Raw genomic sequence first — 25,761 nt, forward strand, 5'->3', positions numbered from 1 at the left:
TTGATCCTAATCTAGAGCCATTAATAGTTATGATAACCATCTACATTTGACTAAAGATACCATTTAAATCTTCCTAGAGCAAATGCTTGGATAATAAATTCTCAGAAACATCATCTCTCTCTGATTAAGTCTCTCTTGGCAGGAGTGGTGCATTAATTCACAGAATGAATCGTCAGTGAGTCAAATGTAAGGCTGTCAAATCTGGGCAATTCCTAGTCTTCTCAGGTGGGCCATCAGAAGTCCGGGCCAGAAGTTTCACAAGCCCAGGAGCACAGTGTTGTATCGTTGAGCTTTACCTTCCCCCCACCCCCGAATCCGCTCTGCCAAAATCTGGGGGTTAGGGAGGCAATGAATGGGAGTGGGGTGGGGTGCGGAGGGCGTTTAGAGGCCAAGCATATTACACAGAGCTTAAGTCCGGAACTGAATTGCCTGTCACCAGAAAGACTGGACGAACCTGAACAGCGCTTTACATCAAGAATTTTGGTTCCTTTCCTCCCTACGTCATTCAGTTTTCTTTGCAATTTTTCTTCAGCCTTATGTCCCTTTCCAGCCTGACTTGTTTATTTGTTCCCCAGAACCCCCTTCTCAGGCCTCCCTCTTTCTTCCCCCTTTCTCCGCCGCTTCGTAGCCTGGGGCCTTGGGTTGCATTGGGCGCGTGCTCCAATGCTATTTGCTTTGCTGACAATTCCATCCTCCTCCTTCCTTAACGTTCCGTCTTTCCCTGCCAGCCGCCGAGTTTCTTCCTCCCCCACGGCGTGGTTCCTCCAGCTGCTCGCCCGGGGGCCGGGCGGCTCCAGGAACCCCAAGCGGATGCGACCGCTGGCTGCTGCCACGTCTCCGCCGCCAGCAGGCCAGCGCCTGCGTGGGCTCGAGGGCGGGGCGGGGCGGGGCGGGGAGGCGGGAGCTGCGCGTGAGCGGCGCGGATGCGGCCCAATGGGATCCGCGGGAGGCGGCGGCGTCGGCGCGGTGCGCGCCGAGGGGCGGGGCCCGTCGGCAGTTGCTGGCGAGCCCGGGAGGCCGAGAAGGCTGTCGTTGCTTCGGCCGTCGCATCCCCGAGGGAGTCGTGTTGGTTTGCCCCGGGCCCCCAAGCTCGCCGATCGCCCCCGAGGCTCGTGTGTGCTCATCCGACCTCACCAGCCGTTCGCCGCTCGCCCGCGGACCGTGCCTTCTGCATCATGTGCGGTAAGGGGGCTGCGGGCGGGGGGCGTGTTGCGGGGCGGTGCTGGGGTGCGGTGCGGGCGCCGCCGAGGCCGGAGGCGCTGGCGGGAGCCGGAGTGTGAGGGTGTGAAGTCTGGGTGCTGGGTGCGGAGGCCGGCCTCTGCGAACGGGATGGGGGTGGTGGACCTAGGAGGGCACCTGAGAGGAGGGCGGCTCTAGAGTGGATCTGGGGGGCCAAAGGGGGCGGTTTTTCGCGGAGAAGGGAACCAAAATGTAGATAGATGTCTTGGAAAAGGAGAGAGGGCCGAGGGAACTGAGGTGTGGAGCGGGTTGCCTTCAAGAGTCCGTCAGGTGAGTGAGGCAACCTGTGGAACATCAGGTGAGATCGCTTGAACTTATCTTCCTTTCTTCTAGGTTTTATCTTTTTTAAAAATACTTATTTTTAGTTGCTTTCTTTCGGGCGGGCCCAATAGAAACAGAACTATATACAGCTAGAATTACAGTGGCATTCCACACAATCTTACTTCCTGCCACCCCGTCTCAACAGAAACCATTGCTAATCAATAACTTGGTGAATGGGCTTAGACCTAATCCTGTGGTGGAAGAGGCCCGAAAGTGACCGTAACATGCGTTATCACGTGCACGTGCACCCATTTAAAACACCTATGAACAGTGTTGGTCCACATTTAATAAATGTTTTACCAAGAGCAGTTAGAACATATGTCCTTTTATTCCATGTTTCGGGACTTAGTAGTTTTAATATTTCCTAAAACTGTTAGTAAAGGGGATTGTCAGAATTATATCTGAAATGATTGATAAACTCCAAAATAGGTATTTACTTGGCCATTGTTGGTGGAAAGTATTCCTGCGCTTTTATTGAAATTTACAACTAACCTTACAGTTGGAAGAAGGAACGTTTTTTTAAGGGAAGTAGGATTGTAATAGAATTGAAGCTATCTGGGAAACTTACTCTTCACAGCCTTTTGCAAGAATATCCTGGGGGGAGGTGGCTTGTACTCATTAGTGTATATTTTTCTTGTATTTAACTTTATGATAATTTCAGCTTCTGAAAATGAGGAGCAGGTTTAAATTTAGAGTAGCTTAAAAAAAAACTCAAAACAGAAACATCTATAAATAGTTTCTGAAATTATTAGATTAGAGCTGACTTTGGAATCAGTTATACTTTTGCTGTGCCTAGTTAGTAGAGTGGTTTTGAAAAACATTATTTAGGTTGTAGCTGCGAAGTAGTGAATTTGCAAACTGGTTAATCCCCAAGATGCTTCATTTGGTAATTAACTTTTCCTGAATGATGAGGTGTGTGCCTAGTTAAGTACGTGGCTTTCTGGTTGCGGGTCATTTCGTCTTCTTCTTCATCTTGTTTCAGGAAAAAAAAAAAAGTACCATAAAAGAAAAAATCAGATTTGCTTTAGAAAGGTTCAGATAAGGGTGAGGCTTTGGGGTGGAGACTAGATAAGTAGGAGTTTTCACGCAGCCAACATCAACTGCTGAGGAAACACACCAGTTATAAAGAAATAGTATTTGAAACATTTCCAAGGTCCTGCTTTTAACCCAGAACAGAGTTTTGCATGATTCCAGGAATAGAGTTCAGAATTTATTTCCTCTTTAATGTAAATTCTGAAACTTAACTGTTAGAAGAATGACTTATTTCTTTTCTTTTTTTTTTTAAGATTTTATTTATTTGACAGAGACACAGAGAGAGAGGGAACACAAGCAGGGGGAGTGGGAGGGGTGAAGCAGGGAGTGGGAGGGGTGAAGCAGGCTCCCCGCTGAGCAGGGAGCCTGATGCGGGGCTCGATCCCAGGACCCCGGGATCATGACCTGAGCCGAAGGCAGACGCTTAATGACTGAGCCACCCAGGCGCCCCTGACTTAATTTATTTTCTTCCCATATCTCAATCATTGAAATAAAATTTCTAGGCAGAGGAAGTGAGTGGGAATGAGATTAGATAGGAAAATTTAGAGGTTTACCTTCTTTTTCATTTTAATTTAATTCCAGTGTAGTTAACACAGTGTTACATTAGTTTCAGGTGTACAGTGTAGTGATTGAAGGATTCCATACCTCACTCAGGGATCATCATGGACAAGTGCCCTCCTTAATCTCCATCACCTATATCACCCATCCCGGACCCATAGAAGTTTACCTTCTGATTACCTGCTGCCTATTCCAAGTTTTTCTAAAAGATTATTTTGTTTCAACACTGTACAGTGTTGAAGCAGAAGAATGAAGGCAGAAAATTCTGTGATATGCTTTTTCCAATCAGATATACTGATAAAACTGTCATAATGTTTACCAGCTTATGTTGGGATGTTAATAGTGTTAATCAGGAAAAAAAAAGATTCTGCAGTCAAGTAAATTTGGGAAGCAATAGATTAAACAGTGTTGAAATGGCTTTTTTTTTTTTTTGGAAGGTTTCTTGGAACCTTTAGTGGGCTAATAAGTGTTGTAAATCTCCCAGAGAAGAATAGTGTGCCTGTTTTCCAAATTTATTTTATCTTCCTCTTATTCTTGGTTCTTTAGAATACACTTTGTCCTTTTTTGTTTGTACTACCTTTTGTTTTGGTGAGAGAATGGCAAGTCACTTAAGCTACCCACAGCTTTTAACAGATTGTACTGTTGTGGTTTTTTTTGTTTTTTGTTTTTTTTTTAATAAATGTAGGGTTATACCGTTCTTTTTTTCTTTTGATTTTTTTTATTACTCAAAACTGCATTTTTAAATTTAGCTTTCTGACTCTGTGCTTGTTCCTTCAACACGTTCAAAACACTGTTCTCCTCAGTAAGCCCAGCATGCCTGATCCAGTCACTGACACAACACACATGGAATCACCGCAGTCTCTGCTGATGTGTTTTTTCCGTCTTAGACAACCTCATAAGAACTGTAAGTCTCACAGCACAAACGCCTCGAAAGTTGGCCTGGGCACATGCCACATGTGGATTTTGGTGCTTTTCCAACCTCCTTGGTATAAAGGTAAACAGTTCTATTACCAGGGGTTTGGGACAGCCTAGTTTTGTTAGAGGCTGTATTTTGGACAGCCTGTGATGGTATGTCAAACATGGGACCATTCTTGGGGCGCCTGGGTGGCTCAGTCGTTAAGCGTCTGCCTTCGTCTCGGGTCATGATCCCAGGGTCCTGGGATCGAGCCCCGCATCGGGCTCCCTGCTCTGCGGGAAGCCTGCTTCTCCCTCTCCCACTCCCCCTGCTTGTGTTCCCTCTCTGGCTGTGTCTCTGTCAAATAAATAAATAAAATCTTTAAAACAAAACAAAACAAAACAAAAAAACATGGGACCATTCTGAATGCCTCTAGACATTGTCCCTGGAAGAGCGGGTATACGCTCTGATCCAATGGTGTATATAAATGGAATTTTTGTAAATGGAGCCATATTTAAAAGCAGTAAGGGAGCTTATAATTTAAAAGTATCCTGAAATGAATCCTTAAAAAGATTTTTGTAATAATACTATCTAATAGCTTTGGAGGTAATTGAGGGATGCTGAGGCTGGCTACTAGGATAAATCGTAAAACCAATTCTGTTAACATATCCTTGGAAATCATACTGGATATAAAGTAGTTGTGAAAGAAAATAATTTATTGCTTAATAAGTATTTCCTCAATTGTGTTCCCTGTAAAGAGAGAAGTTAATAGGTGCTGGTTATGAGCAATAGAAGGTGGGAAAGAGTTTTATAACACAAGTGTGGGAAATTCTGCTTTTGGAGATTCACAATTAACAAGATTAAAGTTTCTAGAAAGTTCTACAAATAAACCTGTTAACTTTAACTCAGTATTTCTTAAACCTTTAATTATGGAACATTTCACCTTATCCCTATTTAGCATCCTGCAAAATAGTGTTCTCTTTCTGTGGTTTAGGAATTTTTTTTTTTTTTATGTTAAGAGTATGTTTAATTTTATAAAGGAATTTTTGACTGTACATTTCAAGTACCTAGAAAGCATTAGAAGATATTTGAAGTGATGGCTTTATATAGTTGGTGCTTTGTCCTTCGGAGAGATGACTAACATAAGGGAATTGCCTTCAAGGAATTGCTGTCTGGTTGAAGGAAACAGTGAATACGCAGGTGCAACACAAGGCATGCAACAGGTGTGAGTGTTAGTAGGCATTTCTTGTTCATTGTTCATTGCCATGTTATGGTCTACAAGTGGGTTGAATAGAAATTCAGAGACTAGTTAGGGGAGGAATGTTCCAGGTAATGGGGCAGTACCTTTTTTTTTTTTTTTTTTTTTTAAGTAATCTCTACACCCAGTGTGGGGCTCGAACTTAATAATGCCAAGATCAAGAGTCGCATGCCCTGTGGACTGAGGCAGCCAGGCGCCCCAGCAGCAGTACTCTTAGGTTGAGGAATAGTGCCAGCTGGTAGAGAATTAGTGCACTGTGAGAGATATCATTGGTGGCATTTACCCAGCAGTGAATGGAGGCAGAAATAGGTTGAGAACTGTTGCCATGGGGTTTGAAAGAAGAAGTAAACATTCCAGGAAAAGGGGCCAAAGAGCAGTGATTAGAGGCAGAAGAGTTCCAAAGTAGTGTATTGACTTGGACAGAATCTACAGAAGTAGAAGATCATTCATGTTTAATATTGCAGAGAGAAATTAATTGCATTTGGCTGTAAAGAAATGATTAGAGAAGTTGAATATATGAAGGCAGAGGAACCTGAGTTTGTGTTGAGGAGGAGGGCATGCATACCAGCAGAGGAGGGAGTATTGTGGAACTGAGGTCCCCTGATAGAGTTGAAAAGTTGAGTTCTAGAGCTGTGGTTCTTGACCTATAAGCTGTGAAGTTATTATTGGTTTTCACTGATTGATTCATACTCTAAGCATTGTCTGTAAAGTTGTACAGAAGTTGTTCTGGATCACTGGATAATTAAAAATTCAACCCACTATTGTGTAGGATCCTCAAAATATTTTGATGTAATAAAAGGTTCTGTTTTTAGACAGTTGAGGAATCGCTTATCAAGAGTTACAGGTAGGAGAGACTGGCTTCAAGGAATAGTGTGTGAGAAATATTTCTCTATTTCGAGCTCATAGTGAAGGATAAGGCACCCTGGAGTGGGTTTGCCCAGAGGGAGGGGCCTGTGCCTTAGCTGTTCCAGTGGCGTCTGGTGAGCTCTTTTTGGCCCTTGACAATCCAGGGGAGAGGGTTGTGGATCTCTCACCAGGCTGTATCTGTATCCACAGCGTGTCTCCAGGGTGAACAGCCTCTGGCATGTTGGAACACTGTAGGGAGGGTGAGAGGGTATATACTGTTAAGATGAAGATGAAAGCTTCAATTCTGTGAGAATCTGCCAGAAATTGAGAAACTGGGAAGAGAGAAATGGAGTAGTCTAGATTCTAGTTTTAGAATAATATCTGGGGAAGTTTGAAAGTTGGTCAAGCAGTGAATTAATAGGATTGGCCAGCAGTTGGGAGGGCCCATACAAAAGTGGGCCTGAAATGGATGGATGGACTTGAACTGGATGGACTCTGATGTAGGCCTGCTCAGGGACTCGGGAGTAAGAGCATGGTGGGCCCAGAGGAGCTGACTTGTGAGGATGCTGGAAAGTTGTGGTCTGATGGGATTGGTTAGATGGAAGTGGGAAAGATGGAGTGTTTGAAGGGTTGTGAGCAGGAAGTGCATGCTTTTTCTCAGGAAAGAGGATGCCGTAGGTAGGCTGTGAGGGAGTGTGTAATTAGACATGTCAGGGTTTGAACAGTGCTTTGAGTTCCAGAGTGTTAAATGTGCAAGAGAGAAGTGTTACGGAGCTCCTTCCAGTGGCAATGTGTATTTACAACAAAGTAGGGGACACTTGAACCAGCATTTATAAATAGGGAAAAGATTTTAAATAATTAAAAAACACTAATAATTGAAATTCCTCATTGTGTCACTCTAAATGTTATAACTTTTTCTTGGTGTTTTTAGGATTGTAGATAACATAATCTCAATATTTCCTCTTTTTAAAGGAACCTTGTGTGTAGGATATGCCTCCATGATTAGAGTATTGAATATGTTTTATGATAAGCATCAAGTTTTGATGTGTATACGTTTAATTGCAGCATTGTTTGTAATTACAAAGAGTTAGAAAAACCTCAACAGGAGGGAAATGATTAGGTAAAATAAATCTATTATGGAGTAGTACGCAGCCGTTAAATAGAATAAGGTGGATGTGTATATACTGACATAAAAAGATATCCAACATTTTAAGTAAAACAATATAGATAGAGTCATCACATTTATGTGTTAAAAAAAGTGCCCTCTAAAACCATGTACATCTAGCTTTATATATGTATAGCTAAAGGACTGTACATATACGTAGGTTCATAGCTGAAGGATTGGGACAGTTTGTGTGGGATTAACAGTAGATACCTCCCTTGTATGGAGATGGAAAAAAGATAGAAAAAGGAGAAAAAGGAGATTTTCACAATTTTTTTAGAAAGATTTTATTTATTTTATTAGAGAGAGAGCACACAAGCTGGGGAGGCAGAAGGCAGAGGGAGAGGGAGAAGCAGGCTCAATCCAGAACCCTGGGATCATGACCTGAGCCACAGGCAGACACCTAACCAACTGAGCCATCCAGGTGCCCCAGATTTTCACAATTTATTCTATAGCATTTGTGTAATTTGAATCTTTAAAGATGATAATGAATGAAATAGAACTTGCATTATAAGAAAAATTTAAAAATGAAAGTTAAGTGGCATTGCAGATGGATTTTGATTCAGAAACTAAAATTTACAGAATGAATTTGAACACTTATCACTGATAAATTACAATGTCTGAGGTCTCAAAATATTGAAGTTGTCAAGGGAAAAATATGTAAAAGTATTCTTATTTACAAGGACATAAATTCAACCAGGCATATGATCTTTAATAATTTAATTAGTCAGCTAAGTTGCATTCAGTTTTCATTTCAGGAAGGTTTAATGGCCTTTCAACCAAGTGTGTGTATGATCCAGGTCATGTCTGAATATTTTGTTAGGCAAAGTGCTCATTATTGCTTTCATGTTGTTGAATTTAAGTTGCAGTTTTCCAAGAATGATGCCTGTAGGAGCAAACATCTGCATCATTTAGGGAGATATTTACTTCAAGAATATTCCATTAATAAGAAAACTTATATCCTGGAAGCTTGTGGTGATGTAGAAGTGGAAAATCTCCTGTGCTCCGTACAGCTACTGTGTGTGGTATTGGAGCAATTAACCCAAGAGCTGCAGAGAGCTGATTTTTAGGCTTTTAGCAGTTAACCTAAAGCAGAGCTGTTTATGGGAGGTTTGAGAAGACAAGTCAAAGACCTAAAATGGGGTTCATTCTAGTGATTTCTACTCTAATAAGCACCATTTTGAGTTACGAATGCCTCCCTTGTGAACATGCCCTGCATGCCTGATTGGCTGGTTATTTGCCATTATATTTTCCCAGCTACCCCATGAACACACATAACCCACTAATCTTATTAGGTGCACTGTTTAGGGGTCACGGGTCAACAGTCTTGGCAAGGGGCTGGTCTGTTAAATTGACAGGTTCAGTCTCTTCTTTATCTCTCATTTCTCTAAGCAAGGATGGTTTAGATTTATCCTCTTCCCCCTCCCTCCCCCCCCCGTTTTTTCTTCACCCAACTCTGTTACTTTTTCTTAGAAAACTTCTCTACATAGGTTGTCCTTTTCTTCCTTTCAATTCCTGTCTGGTTATATAGGGAGAAATGTTGCTCCAATTTCTTCCTCTGTTCCTCCTCTTCTTTTCTTTGTTCCAAGAGTGAACCAAAAAATGACAGGGATGATTATAGATAATAGTAGTGCTTCCTCTCAAGGAAAAGGCAGGTTTTGAGTTGGAACATGATATATGGTATTTTATTGAATCTAAGATCCCACTGATTGGGAAATGCACCATTATTTTATAGATCAAAAAGAAAGAGAATATGAGTCTTAAAATCAACACTGTCAATATCTGAAAAAGTATTCTGAAGATGCTTTCAGAATATGATAGGCTAGATGATCTAATTATCTTTACCAGTGACAATTTTAACATCACTAATAAGGGACCTATGGACAATATAAAATGCATACATACATTGTGAATAATTCTTGCTTCCATACTTTAACCTAACTCAATCAAGTCTTTAGATCTATCTTCCAGTCTACAGGAAATAGAAGGAATAGAGGAATTGGTTAGACTATACTGTGTGGAAACAGTTAGACATAGCCGGAAGGTGAGACATTCAACAAGAAAATTGGCCTCAGCTTGCCAGTAAGTCAGTGTCTTGGGGAAAACAGGGCAGTAGGGGAGAGACCATTCTGGATTCAAAGAGACTTTTGAGACATAGCAATCAAATGTGAGGTATGATCCTTTATTATATCCTAGAATGAACAAATCAGCTGTAAAAGACTTTATAATAAGGAAATTTTATTTTATTTTTTTTAAAGATTTATTTATTATTTGAGAGAGAGAGTGAGCGAGTACAAGCGTGAGCAGGCGGGGGGTGGGCAGAGGGAGAGGGAGAAGCAGGCCCCTCACGAAGCAGGGAGCCTAACGGGGGGCTCAAGCCCAGGATCATGACCTGAGCTGGTGGCAGATGCTTACCTGACTGAGCCACCCAGGTGCCCCAGGGAAATTTTAAATATGAACATTGTATCAGGTGGTGGTAGCATTATCTTCTTAGGTATGATAATAATGCAATTTTGCGGAGCGCCTGAGTGGCTCAGCCGAAGCGTCTGCCTTCGGCTCAGGTCATGGTCCCAGGGTCCTGGGATCGAGCCCCACGTTGGGCTCCCTGCTCAGTGGAAAGCCTGCTTCTCACTCTCCCTCTGCCTGCCACTCTCTCTTAAATAAAATCTTGAAAAAAAAAATGCAATTTTGCAGAAAAATGTCCTCAAATTTTATATGTTACTTTGCTTTTATTCTTAACAGAATACAATTGACCCTTGAACAACATGGGGCTTGGGGTGCCTACCCTCACCCCCCTGCAGTGGAAAATCCGAGTGTAACTTTTGACTCCCCCAAAACTTAACTACTCATAGCCATGTGTTGACTGGAAAGCTCACCAATAATATAAAGCTCAACCAAAAACATTAATACATGTTTTGTGTGTTACATGTATTATATACTGTATTCTTACAAAAGCTAGAGAAAAGAAAATGTTATTAGGAAAATCATAAGGAAGAGAAATACATTTACAACACTGTACTGTATTTATGGAAGAATTCACACATAAGTGGACTTGTGCGGTTCAAACCTGTGTTCAAGGGTCAACTGTACTCTGAAAATAATAAGGCTCTTCACCAGGTTTCCAATTTTAATTTGGTAGATACACTGTACACAGAACAAAATCATGTAAATGTTGTAACAAAGAAATGAGCCCCAGAAGTGTAGTGTGTATAGGTATTTAAAAAATGTCAAATTCAGCTGGAATAGTTCTAAAGCAATCAGAAGAATTTTCAGAAACTACAGAACATCTAGCAGGCAAGGACTGTAGATGTCCTCAAATGTCAGGCAATATGTCGCCCTTGTGCTGTCACTTTCCACTTCCTAGTAATACGTGTTGCTGATCAATCATGGCTTTCCTTCCTGTTTAGGAAATGGGGCCACTGGATCAATGTTTTCTACAGCCACTACCAATTAATAACTTGGTACTTGCTGTGAAACCTATTTTACCGCCTCTCAGTCAAACCCATTCATTTTGCAGAGGGGAAGCCGAGGCAGGGTGGTATGGTGGAAGGTTTGAGGACATACATGAGTTAAAAGAGTCACAGGATTTCTTCAGTGCCAGAGTACTTTATGAGCTAACAGATGTTTAGTGTGAATTTTATTAGTTTCTCAAATAGTTACCATTTTAGAAGTTTGTTTGGAGTTGGGTATTTAGAAGATCCCTTTCGCCATGAAATGATACTCAGGATCTCAAGAGCAGCACACTAAGCTAGTGTAAACCAGAGATTGAAGTTAGAAACAGTATCAAAGTTGAATGCTATTACTGAGTTCCATGTATTGGATATCGTGAATTTAATATTGCATCACTCTGAATTTTCTTTTAAAAAAATGTGTTGAGTCTCTAATTTGTCTTAAGAACAGTTGGTTTTATATCAGCATTTAAATTGACTTTTTAAAAATTGTTATTCACTTATTATATTTAATCTTTAATTCTCCATATGTATTACTTGTACCATCATAATTACATTTCTTAAAAAAAGAGAGATGACTTAGTAGTGAGTTTTCTGGTTTGTGCTGCATTATTGGGATTTGGCAACTCTGGATTTCCTCTTCAGGATTTCCTAGAGCCCCTCAGATGGCAAACAGTTCCTAGCAGTGTAATGTGTTTTATTGTTTAGTGACTTTCAAATGAGCTTGATTGTATCCTCCTTTAGCGGATTATTTAGCTGATGCTCATCACTGTGGTAGAGAGTAGACTAGTTGAGAATCAGTGTTTCATTAGATCATTTATATTACAGTCTTATTTTGGGAGAAGATTCATCTTCTGTGAATTCGTTTAATCTGTATCAAATGCCAGTGACCCGTGGTGGGGGAAAGTGTAGACTACAGAGAAGGTTCATTTATAGTCGGGTTATTAGTTGAGTTCATTTTCCAGATATTTATGAAGGCGTAGCAGTGACAATAGGAACTGCAGCCCTCATGCAGGGTTGTGGTGCTGTGCAAGTGACATGCTTGTACGTGATAACTTAAAAAAATCTTTACAAATGTAAGGCTTTAAAAAAAAAATGAAAGGGGCCACCTGGGTGGCTCAGTTGGCTGAGCGACTGACCCTTGGTTTTGGCTCAGGTTGTGGGATTGAGTCCTTCGTGGGGCTCCACACTCAGCGGGGAGTCGGCTTGAAGATTCTCTCCCCGATTCTCCCCCCACTTACTCGTGTGCTTACTCTCTCTCTCAAATAAATAAAATCTTTAAAAAATAAATGTATGCACAAAATACAGGATTTCTATAGTGTTTGGTCTCATACTGCCTATTTTGGGAAAGTTCAGACAGTTGTTTTCATTTTGTTTGGGATTGTAGTGTTAAATGTGGAGTTCCTTTTTTTTTTTCTGAAGAGCATGATAGTTTATCTGAAAAAACTGCACTGTATCAATCATGGTGATCATGCACATGATGGCTTTTTGTTGGATATTGACATTATGGTATTTTTTTTTTTAAGAATTTACTTATGAGAGAAAGAGAGAGTGAGCATGCACATGCACGAGCAGGGAGGAGAGGGAGGAGAGGGAGAAGCAGGCTCCCTACTGAGCAGGGAGCCCAATGTGGGGCTCGATCCCAGGACTCTGGGATTATGACCTGAGCCGAAGGCAGATGCTTAACAACTGAGCCACCCAGGCGCCCCATGCTGCTGTTTTTAAAATGTGGATTTCCTTTACCTGTGTTCTGCCTGTTTGCTTTTCTGGTTCAGTTCACATTGTAGTACTAGTCCTTTTATTCTAGTTTTGCTTTTCCAAATAAGTGCTCCTTTTTTATGAATTCTCAATAGATGTTAACATTTATCATAATAGTTGTTTATCTTTTGGTAGTATCTGGTGAACAAATGATTCATCCAACAAATGCCATTTTCCCTTATGAGGATTATATAAATATTTTAGTCCATTTTCCCCTATTATTAAATTATTTTGGTTGTATTTTTCACATCATTAATATTTATTTATGTTTATTCTTATATGTTACTGATACCATAATCATTGGAAATAAGAATAACTATTCCATTTGCCTAGTTTTGTAGGGTCCGTATGTTGCTTAAAATACTTATTTCAGAAAATGTTTTCCTTTAAACAGTGCTCAGTACATAAGACATAAACCACAAATTTGTTGATTGGTTAATTTTTGAAGTTAAATTTTACTTGACAAAGTGGCAGTGATGGAAGATATGTGACTAGCCTTATAAGCTTCTTTGCAAACGCTAAACATTTATTTTGACAGTTTTGCTTCAGTCTTTTATACTAAGGAGAAATACCCCTTTGTAAAAGTTTCACCACCTTTAAATAATTTGAAGTGATAATTTTTCTTTTTTAAAGATGACTCTAGCTTCATATTTCTGCACATCTTAGACATAATTATGCAAATTAGGATTTTTTCATAATTATGTCAATTTTGCTTCATTAGTCGTATTTTTTATTAAATATTTGTTCATTTGCAGGTATATTTGCTTACTTAAACTACCATGTTCCTCGCACAAGACGAGAAATCTTGGAGACCCTAATCAAAGGCCTTCAGAGACTGGAGTACAGAGGATATGATTCTGCTGGTATTTCCTTTTAAAAAAAATATAAGTTTTGCATGATTCTTGAATCTAAATAAAGAGGTTTTTTGTATGTTTTGGTTGACTAGATTCTTTAGTAATATCTGTTTTGAGCCTTTGTCATGTTTAAAGGGTTTATACATATAATTTCAGTAGTATTACCATTTCTACTACTTCTTAAGGATATCTGCCTTTGTTAAGAATGTTAACTGTAAAAACATAAATCACCTGGGGCATTCTCATGGTAGAACACAGTTCTTGAAGGTCTTATTTTATAAATTATCTTTTTTCTTTCCTATAATTTCTTTTTCTCCAAGGATTCCCTGATGTTGGCATATACACTTAACCTGAGATTCTTCTACCTTAAATAAATGACAAAGCAAATAAAAATAACTTTTTGTCAACTTTGTGTTCTACTCTGGCTCCTTTCCTTAACTGTGTCAGGGGTCCCCGCGACCGCCCTTGGTTCCGGTGACTCCCGAGGACGACTGAGCATATAGTGGAACTCATAGCTATGATTTATTACAATAAAAGAATACAAAGCAAAATCAGCAAAGGGAAATGGTGCATGGGGTGAAGTCTGGAGGATAATGAGGCACAAGCTTCTGAGAGTTCTCTCCAGTGGAGTGACACAGTGTGTGCTTAATTCCCCAGCCAGTTGTGACAATGTGTGTGAAATGTATATCAGAGAAGCTCATTAGTCACTCAGTGCCCACGCTTTTATTGGAGGCCGGTCACATAGACACCCTCTGCCTAATGCGTACCAAAATTCTAGACTCCCAGAATGGAAGCACATGTTCAGCATAAGCCACATTGTTTGCACAGTTAGGTGCAGTAAGCCATTCTTAATCAGTTAGGTAACCATCCTGAAATCCAAGTTCCCAGACGCCAACCAGGGGCCAACTTTGCAAGCAGACCTTTCTAAGGAAAGTGGTGTCAGGCTTGCTCTGTTAAGTCTTTATTCTTGATATGGCCAAATGTAATAGGCGTTTGTTTCGTATGACTTTCCTCGGTTAATAGAAAGTGAACTCTTCAGCTCGTTTGTTCTTAAAATTCTCTCCTTCCTTAGCTTCTCTGACAACACATACTCTCTTCCTAACATGCTGATTCTTTTCTGTCTGCTTTGAGGGTTCCTTTTCTTCCACTTTTTGCTTAAATATTAATGTTCTTTCAAGATTGTTTCCTAGGCCCATTTTTCTTACTTTGTATCTTCATGGGTGAGCTCTGACTTCATCAAGCTCCTATATGTCGGTGACTTAACAACCCACATGAATTTCCAAGCCGCAGACCTGTATTTCCAACTGGCCCTTAGAAATTTCTTCCTGGAGAAACCATGATACTGTGAACTTTGCACATCCAGAACTGAACTGAATACACTCCCCATTCTGTTCTTTCTGTGTTCCTTTATTCAGCAATCATTCAACAAGTGAGCCTAGGAGGTATCCTGGACTCAGGCTGCATTCTCACATTGCATCCAGACAGTTCTACCCGCAATATCACTGATCTCTGTCTTCATCACCACCGTTTGGTTCACGGCCTCCTCATTTTTGCTTGGCTATAGCTAGATCTTTTTTTTTTAAAGATTTTATTTATTTGACAGAGAGAGAGAGACAGCGAGAGCAGGAACACAAGCAGGGGGAGTGGGAGAGGGAGAAGCAGGCTTCCAGTGGAGCAGGGAGCCTGATGTGGGGCTCGATCCCAGGACCCTGGGATCATGACCTGAGCTGAAGGCAGACGCTTAACGACTGAGCCACCCAGGCGCCCCTATAGCTAGATCTTCTGACAGCTGGTTTCTTCTTCTCTTTCTCCCCTTCAGTCTGTACTCTGTTTCCAAAGAGAGTTTTCGAAACATTTTTGCCATGTGATTTCTTGATTTGAAACTACTCAGTGCTTTTCCAGTACCTTCAGGTCACTTTTTCAAATTCTTTAGGAACTTTAGAATTTTGAGTAGTGTGTTTCCTGATGTTCCTTCCTTCTTCCCCTTCTGAAGTGGGTGCTGACCTTCTGTGTTTCTCCATTGTGCTCCAGTTGCCACCCAACCTGTAGGACTTGTTTTTCTTTTTAAACCTGTCGCACTTTTATTATAACTCAAACCCACACTGTATTGTAATTATTTTTTCCCTGTCTTCTGAATAGACTGTTAGAAATTTGAGGGAAACAATGGAGTTATTTTCATTTTTGTTTCTAGCAGCTATTGTGTTTCTTGACATATAATAATAAGTTATCAGTAAATGTGAATTGATGAACAAATGAATTAATTAGATGAAAAAATAATTTTTAATTAAAAATTTTGCCTCACGATGATAATCTAAGTAAGTTTCTAAATCTTGCTTTTCTGCCTCTCGATGATTTAGGTGTGGGAGTTGATGGTGGCAATGACAAGGATTGGGAAGCTAATGCCTGCAAGATCCAGCTCATTAAGAAGAAAGGGAAAGTCAAGGCACTGGATGAAGAAGTTCACAGTAATGTACTTAGTTTGAATTTTGTCCCCCCTCCCCTCCCTTTGCTTCCTTCTCCCTTCCCTACCAAATTCTCTTTCTTCCCATATTTTGGGGTCCATTTTAAGTATAGTGGTATTTAAAGTTGAGGGGAGGGAAGAAAGGTAGTTTTGTTATTGTCTCTACTAGTGTACCATGTACCTTAGTTTCAGAAATGACCATATTAACTAGGGAAGGAAAATAGGTACATTGTGTTCATAGCAAGCTCAGTATCCTAAAATGAAGTAAACACCATTCCTGAGGAAGGACCTTTCATAGGACAAAAGGTATTTTTAGTGGTGCCCTTATTCTAGTGTCTTCACTTGGTTGTCTTCACTTTGGAGTAAATGCCTCCTTTGGACATGTAGTCAGTCTAGATGACTGTTTTTAGTAGATCTGATATAATCAGGTAAGTGTCATGTTTTTCCTTCAGGATTTTCTTTCCTGTCATAAAGTAGTTGTCCAGAGATACATGCTTCATTAAAGAAGATATACTTCTCAGTATTTAGTTCATAACATTATGCTTATACATTTTAATTTGTCACAGGAAACTTAAAAACAAAAGCTTTGAAGTAAATTGACTGGAAAAAAAAAAAAACATTTAAAAAAAATTTTCCACAGGGGCGCCTGGGTGGCTCAGTCGGTTAAGTGTCTGATTCTTGATTTCGGCTCAGGTTGTGATCTTAGGGTCATGAGATCGAGCCCTGCATCAGGCTCCGTGCTGGATGTGGAATCTGCTTAAGATTCTTTCTCTCCCTCTGCCCCTACCCCACTCTGTCTCTCAAAAAAAAAAAATCTTCCACAAAACCCAGGAAACAGGTGTTTTTATGTACCTGCTCAAATGGATGCCACTGTAATCATGGTAAAGGAGTGCAGGTAGAAGAGGAAAATGATGGACTTAGTCACTTTTTTTTTTTTTTCCGCATAAGCTGAATGTTTAGCTTTGTAGTACTTGCTGAACATACTTGATCAATACTTATTTTGCATGGATCGTGGGTAAGATTAGCTTAGGGATGAGGCAGGCACCCAAATAACTATACCTCAAAAACTGTAGTATAAATATTCGACCTACTGTGTGTACTGCATCCTGTATACCAGGCTGATTATAGTAGTTTCCGTAGGTGAGAATAAACAAGTTGCTTAAGGATGCAGGGGAGAGCTAGTTCCCGCTTGGGGTTGGGGTTGGAGAGACTTGGTATACGGAAGGAATGGCTGCTGATTCCATTTGGGCTGTCAAGGTGAGAAGGGAGGACCTCCTGAGTAGAATAGCACGGGCAAAGGTAAGAATAGGGAAGCCAGCTTTGGTAGAATGGTGGGTAGTCCTTTTACTCTGCATTGTTGGTAGATGAGTGTGGGAGGCTAGAAGACAGACTGTAACCAGAATCACCATCTTTGCATATCAACATATTGAAACATGCCGCCTCCTGAAGGAAAGTCAAGAAGGGAGTCAAGAAATGGGAACTTGCAGACATTACTGGTGAATTTGTCATAAATCACTTTGAAGAGAAAGCTGGCAGTGTCTAAATGGGAGGTGCCTGTACCCTGTGACCCACTGCTTCCATTCTTGGGTATCTCCTTGAAAGAAGCTATGGACAAGGAGACGTGACAACAAGATTCGTTGCAGCAAAATGTAGAAACAGCCTAAATGTCTACCAGTAAGAGAAGGGAGATTTAAGAAAACACAAAAGAATACTAGCATTTGTGAACACATGTTAGTGTATTAGATGTTTAGAGGCACAGGTGGGCAAGCTCTCCATCACCTTGAGAACCCCCTGGGGAGGAATGGCATGAGGCCAGGGCATAGGGGAGGCATCAGCTGCCTCCTTTTATTTTAGGTCTTAGAATCTGAAGCACGAAATGGTTAGATGTTCACATCTGTTAACTCTGGGTGTGGGTATTTGGATGTTTGTGGTGTTCACTTTATCACTCCTAGTAAGTTTCAGTGTTTGACCTGTTAAGACTTCCTTTGAAGGAAGTCATCAAAGAAAAGGCCATGATATTGGTTATTGGTAACTTCTGACTTAGATGGTACTAGCTAACATTTATTGTTGCTTTCTGTGTCCTAGGCACTCTACTAAGTGCCTTACTAGTCCTCAGTATAACCCATGAAGTGGGTATTATCATCCTCATTTTGCAGATGAGGAGATTGAAACACAGGAGTAAGTACTGTCCAGAGGAAGAGGTGCTGTCATTAGATGGTGTCGGCAGTAAAGGCAGTGAAGTTTGGGGACAAAGGAAGGCTGCTATTTGTAACAAAAATTTAAGATTTTTAAAATATTTTATATCATAAGATTTAAAGCATGAACTTTAGGAAGGGTCAAGGATTGGGAGTCATGATATATCTATAAAACATGAAATATTTGTTAGAAATATGCTTATTGTCATAGTAATGATTTTTTATTAGGCTTTAGATAATTTTCTTTTGGCAACAGTGAAATAGGTATGATAATTACTGTGAATTTGAATTGGATTCAGTCTGTAGACTCTTGTTATTTTCTTCAGTGTTGCTTGCCAGCATGGCCACGGGGTGGGGGTGGGGGGTGGGTGCCTTGATTATAATTAGCCTAATAACAAAGTAGTCAGATGTTTTCATTGCTTGCATTAGCCTGTTGTGATAAACAGTAATACTTTACTTTTCTGGAGGTTATTTATCAGGTCACCTTAGTTATTCAGGACACAGTTAAGCCAGGAAAGAAAACATTGATGATTTTATCTGTTGGTTGATTGAGCCATCCAACAAAAATTTGAATAACTGCCCTATATAGCTTATTGCTTGGGATTCAAAGATAATAAGGCAAGTTGCTGCTTTTGTAGAACTTAAATCCTGGTAGAAGCCAGGTTGACACATGTCATAAATGTTACAATAGTACAGCAGAGTATACCATTGTGGTTTTAATTTCCGGCTCTGGAGTCAGCCGGACTTGGGGTCACATCCTATTTCTGCTTCCTATTGGGCCTAGGGCAGGTTCTCTGACCTCTTAGAACCTCAGTTTCTTTATCTATAAAATGGGGACAAGAGTACCTAACAGAGCCTTGTAAAGATTCAGTAACAAAATGAATATTTCTTAAATACTCTGTTCCAGCCATTGTGCCAGGTCCTGGTGACACAATAGAGAACAAGATAGGCAAACTCTCTGGCCTGATGGAGCTTACTGTCTAGTGAGGGCCAGACAACAAATATATAACGTTAGTTAGTGATTAGTGCTATGAAGAGAAACTATAGTAGAGGTGCCATGTAAGCAGAGAATGCATTATTGTCTGAAGGGGGAAATTTTAGGCAGAGGGAACACCCAAGTGCAAAGACTCTATGTGGGCATGGCCTTACAGCTTATAGCTGAAAGTCAGTGGGCTAGAGCACAGTAAGTGAGGGGGAGAGTGCAGGAGATGAGCTGGAGAGGAGACTGAGGACGAGGTCATGTAGGGTCTTCAGAAAGATGGATTTTACTTCATGTGCCATGTGAAGCCATTGGGAAGGTTTTGCATTAGGGAATTGACATGATTTAATGGGATCATTTGGTTAGTGTGCAAAGACTAGATTGTACAGAAGGAAGGTTGGACATTGGGAGACCAGTCAGGATTCTGTTGAAGTAGTTTAGTTGATGGTTGCTTGGGTCATACTGTTAGGGATAGGGCAATGAGAAGTCTTAAGTCCTAGCATCAGGTAAGTTCTCAGTAAATCCTGGGTGTTGTTATTTGCAAAAGGTGTGTTGAGGGCTTTAAGGGGTGATGGGCGAGGTGGGGGAATGAGAATGTAAAGGCAGCTGGGGCCAGATGGTGGAGGGCCTCGTACCCACAGAAAGGCACTGGGGCTTTATCTTGTGAGAAAATGGCTCTCTGGCTCTATGTGAGAATTTGAGGATCTTTTTATAAATCCCCGTGAGCAGGATTAAGATGATTCATATGGGTAGCTAGGAATGCAAACCACTTTTTAAGCAATGGGCATCTGTTCAAGGATTTTAAGCATTGTGTTTTGATCACATTTATGTGTTAGAATGATGTCTGATTAGCCAGTATAAAAACCATAAAGACTGTGCTAAAATAAAACGCAGGGACTTTCCTATTTGAGACTTCTGAGCAGTTTGCTCTTCTTAATTTAGGCCTAATTCTCATAGGCTTGGTTATCTGGTTTCTTTGCCAAATGAATTTTATATTTAGGAAATCAGAAGGGGGGCATTACTAGTAAATACTAGAACTGCCTTTTTTTTCCTTCGGAAAAAGCAGGAAGAGATAGCTTATAGGGAAAAGGAATCAGAATAGCTGCTTTTCAAGATAAAGGAACATCCTTTATATAACCCCATACTTTCATGGTGTTCTATTCTCAAAGACTATTCTTTGATTTTAGAAGCTCTCCATAATTGCAGTTTATATTGTGAGATATGTTTACATTCACTGAGGACCAAAGAAATTGCAGTCATAAGGTTGTATGGCACTGAGAATGTGAATTTATTTTTACATGTTTAGTTAAAGCAGTACTGATTTTTTTTCAAGTCAGAGATTAAATATAGATTAAAAAAATCACATTAACTTTTTTTGTCCATAATCCTTCAGTTTAAAAATTATCAAGTCTTCAGAAAAGTGGAAAGAATAGTGCATTAACCACCCATATACTTCATCTAGTTTTACCAGTTGTTAGTACTTTATCACATTTGCTTTATCTCGCTGGTTGTTATTGGATTCATTTGCCCTAAATATTTGAGCTGCATTAACTCCTGAATCTTTTAATTACTATTTTGAATATGGCTGATCGTCAGTTTCAATAATTGTATATTTCAGGTGAGCAGCACTGTAATAATTATATTTAAATATACCTTCTCGCATTATCTCTACAGCGTGATTTAGTAATGGAATTTTTCATATTCTTCAGAACAACAGGATATGGACTTGGATATAGAATTTGATGTACACCTTGGAATAGCGCATACCCGTTGGGCAACACATGGAGAACCCAATCCTGTCAATAGCCATCCCCAGCGCTCTGATAAAAATAATGGTATGGACACATTCTACATGCTTTGGAATGATTGTAGAGGGGTCAATAATGGGAGAAGAATGAAGGCTCTTATGCTTTTGTTATTTTAATTTTTTTAATCTAGAAAGTTTCAGACATATTCACAAGTAGAGAGTATGTAGAACCAGATGTGTCTGTCACCCAGCTTTAACATTTATTAATACATAGTCCGTTATATTCTCTATAACCCCTCCACCCAGATTATTTTGGAAGCTCTCCCTTTGTCTCCTTTTTCCTTGCAGATTACTGTGGTGTTTGTCCTGTAGGTTTCCCTACAGTGTAGATCTTGCTAATTGTATGCATCCATGGTATCATTACCATGTTTCTCCATCTCTTCTCTTTACTATAGATTGGTATGGTATTGATTTACATCTGGAGGTATATGATGTTTGGGCATTTTTCTTTTTGTATTATTAGTGGCCATAGATGATCATTGCCAACATTAATTATTTCTTTAGGGGTTTGTAAAATGGTGATAGTCAAATACTCTCATTCCTTTTTCACTTATCTCACATACTTCTATAAAGAGAAACTTCTCCATATCTAACTGCTTAGTTACCTAGACTTAAAGATTATGTATAGGAAAGGCAGGATAAATGTTTGATTTTTTTTCCACTTTATTTACCATTTTTCAAAAATGAAGTGGTTCTAATGTTCTAAGATGAACGAGTTTCTTTTATTATTATAAACTCATGGATTTAAAATATTGCATTTATATTTTTCAGTTATTTAATCAAAAAAGATGAAAATTATCCCACTCCATATGTATTTGATTTTGGAATACTGTTTTAACATCAGCTTATCTGACATGTTAAGAATTATCTGGACCTCACCTAAGTAAATTTCACTATAAATCTGAATAACTGGTTTTTCTTATTCTTTAACTTCAGTTCTTAAACTCGTTTAATGTAAATCAGGTAATTGTTTTAGTTTGAAAGTCTTTCACTTTAAACTTAGGAAATTTTTATGCATAAAAATGAATGAACAAAGAAGCGAGAGTAATAGTTATATAATTCAGCCTTCTTGTTTTGCAAATGAAGAAACAGGCCCAGGAAATTTGCCCCTTTCATATGGTGACATTGGGTTTAGTAGTTTAGCCACAAATGAAGTTGATGTCTCTAGACCCCAGTTTATTATATTTCCCCTCTATGTCCACGTCCCCAGCACTGTGTGCTTCCACTAAACCACATAAATAATGCTGCTGATCTACCCGAGGATAATCTGATAATGAAAAGTAGAAGATACTTGATTATACTTGGAATTATAACATGTGACAAATTTTTTGACTTGAGAAAAATCTGACAGTACTGGCTATTTATAATGTTTACCAGCCTATAATTTTTTGTCATCAATAATTTTTATCTCTTTTAGAATTTATTGTTATTCACAATGGCATTATCACCAACTACAAAGACTTGAAAAAGTTTTTGGTAAGTAAAGTGACCCAAAAAGACACAGGCTTTGAGAAAGTTCTAATGAAAGCAGTGAAGTGGTTTGTTGAATTGTGCAGCACCATCTAGGTATGATCAAATAATGGTTACAAGGGTATGTGGTTTACTGGACTTGTCTTTGTTGACAGTGAAATAGTTTTGTTTCTTATGTGAATAGGAAATAATTATTGGCTTTATTATAAATGACCCCAAAACTCGAATAAAATTGGAATTTGGGGTGGGGAGGACATCTTTTGCATTGTGAGAGACCTTATCATTTTTAAAAGATTCTGGGATACATAAGAAGAATTAGGACAGATTAAATGAAGTTTCTCTGCCCTAAATAGCCATGTACTATATAGTAATAGTCATAGTGATGACCTTCATGAGTGCCTCTTGGGGCTGTCCAATGGAAATTTCTGCGGCGCTGGGAGCCTGTATCTGTGCTGTCCAGTATAGTAGCCAACACCCACCTGTGGTTATTGGTCTGCTGTGACTGAGCAACTAAATTTGAAATTTTATTTCATTTTAATCAGTTTAAATTTATTTTTATTTTTTTAAATTAAATTTTTAAAGATTCTATTTTTATTTTTTTAAGATTTTTTATTTATTTGTTTGTCAGAGACAGCGAGAGAGGGAACACAAGCGGGGGAGTGGGAGAGGGAGAAGTGGGCTTCCCGCGGAGCAGGGAGCCCGATGTGGGGCTCGATCCCAGGACCCTGGGATCATGACCTGAGCTGAAGGCAGACGCTTAACGACTGAGCCACCCAGGAGCCCCTAAAGATTCTATTTTTAAATAATCTCTGCAGCCAATGTGGGGCTCAAACTTACAACCCTGAGAGTAAGAGTCACACGCTCTACTGACTAAGCCAGCCAGGTGCCCCCTAATCAGTTTAAATTTAAATAGCCATATATATGGGGCGCCTGGGTGGCTCAGTCCGTTAAGCGGCTGCCTTCTGCTCAGGTCATGATCTCAGGGTCCTGGGATTGAGACCTGCGTGGAGCCCCAAGTCGGGTTCCCTGCTCCTCAGGGAGTCTGCTTCTCCCTCTACCCTCCCACCCCCCCCATGTTCTTTCTCACTCTTGCTCTCTCAAATAAATAAAATCTTAAAAAAATTAAAAAAATAGCCACTATAGCTAATGACTATTGTGTTGGATAGTGCAATTTCATTATCCACAAAGGAATCATTATATTCATTATGGAATTATTGTTTTGTGACTGTTATATATTATACTTTAATTATTTAAAATGTTATTTGTATGTGGCATATATATAGATTTATATAATTATAAGTGTATATTCAAAATTACACAAAATACCTCACCATTTTGGGTACACTATGATTAGATGGTGACTTTAATTTTGAACAATGGGTAATGGGGTATGGTGTTGAAAAAATATTAGAAATTGGTTAGTGAAATTTTTGAGGAAAAAAATTCTATAGAAAAGATTTGGATATCATGACTATTTCCTTAAATGTGTCAATTTTTTTTTTCCCTTTCTAATTTCAGGAAAGCAAAGGCTATGACTTTGAATCTGAAACAGACACAGAGACAATTGCCAAGCTTGTTAAGTACATGTATGACAATCGGGAAAGTCAAGACATCAGTTTTACTACCTTGGTGGAGAGAGTTATCCAACAATTGGTATTAAACCACACTTTATAATTATTGCCAGTGTTAATCACAACAAACTCTTAAAATTAAGATAAGCAGAAACTATACTAATTTCTTAAATATTTTTGGCTTTTATTTCCTATATATATATTAATATTCAGCTTGAATAATTTTGAGAGACTGTTTGATTGACCCCCTTCCTTCCCACACACTTAAAATTCTACTTCTTTCACTATAGGTTAGTGTCATGGGAATTAAAAATAATCCAAAATCAAAGAGTTTGTCCAAAAGCTATGTGCGCGCACACATACACACAAACCTAAACATACCACCCAAACATGAATACGATAGACACAGTTGGGATTCATCTCTTTCTTCCTGCTCACTCAAGTATTCTTTTCAGTCAGTAACTTAGCACAAGAGTAGCTTCAGTAAAATGCACACTCTACCCTGGGATAATGTCTGCATGTCTCTGAGCCAGTATAGTCAGCTCCTCGTTTTCCCTTATGGGGACTTTTCCTTGGCCTCGTAACACCGTAGTAAAGTATTTCCCAGCCCAAGAAAAAAATGGCCTTCTTTTTGATCCCATCCCAGTTGTCCTAGTTAAAGATTAAAGATACCAAAGATCCACAGAAGTCCAAATGCATTGTGATTTCTGCCCCCATCCCCATTCATAACTCTAGTTTTCCCATTTAAAAGCCCTTCACTTCTTTCTGAAGGTCTCACCCTCACTTCCTCCCTCTACTCAAATCTGATGATACCTGCAGCAAATGGATGAGTCAGGAAGATGGAGAAGATAGAGGCCTGTTCCTTCCCTTTACTCAAGGCAGAGTACTGTGCCTTTCCAGCCTTTTCTTGTTTCTACTCATTATATAACCCAGTCTGTGTTCTCTCCTACCTCGTGTTCCTCTTTTATTCACTCTTGATTGCCTTAGGCCCGGTCCCTGAGGAGGTTGGTTTGAGGAGGTGGTATGATATGCATGTTAATAATTGTGGTTGTGTATATTTTTATCTCCAGTATCAAGGTCAACAAGCATGGAAGTTAGCAGTGGTGTAAAATCACTGGACCGGAAAATAGGTTTTGGATATTGAGCTTGGAATCTTTTCTAATTCTCTCTTCCCTGCATTCTAACGCATAGTATGGGAGATAGGATGTATCTGTTGAGAAATAGGTACAAAATAGTCTGCTGGGGAGCTATTATCTATTGAGTATATTTCAAGAGTGGGCTTGGTTAAAAAGTGTGTCTTGGATACACCAAAGCTCAGGAATAAGTGTCTACCGAAATTTTAGACTTGTTTATAACCTACTGCCAAAGAGCAGCGTGTAAACAAAAAATTTCTGTGCTGAAGCCAATATGTTTTAGGCATTTCACATTTGATAATTGATTATAATAAATATTGCTAATGCATTTTTTTTCCCTCTAGGAAGGTGCTTTTGCACTGGTATTTAAAAGTGTTCATTTTCCTGGCCAAGCAGTTGGCACAAGGTACATACAAATTTAATAATGACTAATAATTATATGTATTTTGAAACATCTGAATTATAAGTTGTGTTTTCTGTACACAATGATTACCCTTTCACTGTAAAGACTTGCCCTTTCTCAGAGACGTCATGTGAATATATTTATTTTCATATGTTCTTCCTTGTCCGTTTTTCACCACTCTTCCATTTAACAGAATCCGTTAATAAAGCAAATATATTTTGGCATTTATAACTGGCCTTTTATCTGTAGTGGGATACCATGGTTACTTTGTGAATTTGGATATTGAGTTTTCTCTAGTTTCAGGCCCCAAACATTAACTTTCTCCATATTTTTTGGAAGTATATATTCTAAAAAGATTCCTAGATCATTG

At 39.4% G+C, this 25,761-nt stretch overlaps 1 protein-coding gene across 2 annotated transcripts in view; it reads left to right on the plus strand.

Annotated features, from left to right (window-relative positions):
- The first annotated feature begins 995 nt into the window (after positions 1 to 995).
- GFPT1 (glutamine--fructose-6-phosphate transaminase 1) overlaps positions 996 to 25,761 on the plus strand; it is a 57,248-nt gene continuing 32,482 nt past the window's right edge. For both annotated transcript variants that reach the window (XM_036088474.2, XM_036088476.2), the window contains exons 1-7: positions 996 to 1,182; positions 13,274 to 13,381; positions 15,730 to 15,837; positions 20,717 to 20,842; positions 22,232 to 22,290; positions 23,803 to 23,937; positions 25,333 to 25,394. In XM_036088474.2, the coding sequence (XP_035944367.1) occupies positions 1,176 to 1,182; positions 13,274 to 13,381; positions 15,730 to 15,837; positions 20,717 to 20,842; positions 22,232 to 22,290; positions 23,803 to 23,937; positions 25,333 to 25,394 (605 nt within the window). In that variant the 5' untranslated portion in view covers positions 996 to 1,175. The remainder of the gene's footprint in view (positions 1,183 to 13,273; positions 13,382 to 15,729; positions 15,838 to 20,716; positions 20,843 to 22,231; positions 22,291 to 23,802; positions 23,938 to 25,332; positions 25,395 to 25,761) is intronic.

Source organism: Halichoerus grypus, chromosome 10 (genome assembly GCF_964656455.1).
Source record: "Halichoerus grypus chromosome 10, mHalGry1.hap1.1, whole genome shotgun sequence".
Taxonomy (NCBI): domain Eukaryota; kingdom Metazoa; phylum Chordata; class Mammalia; order Carnivora; family Phocidae; genus Halichoerus; species Halichoerus grypus.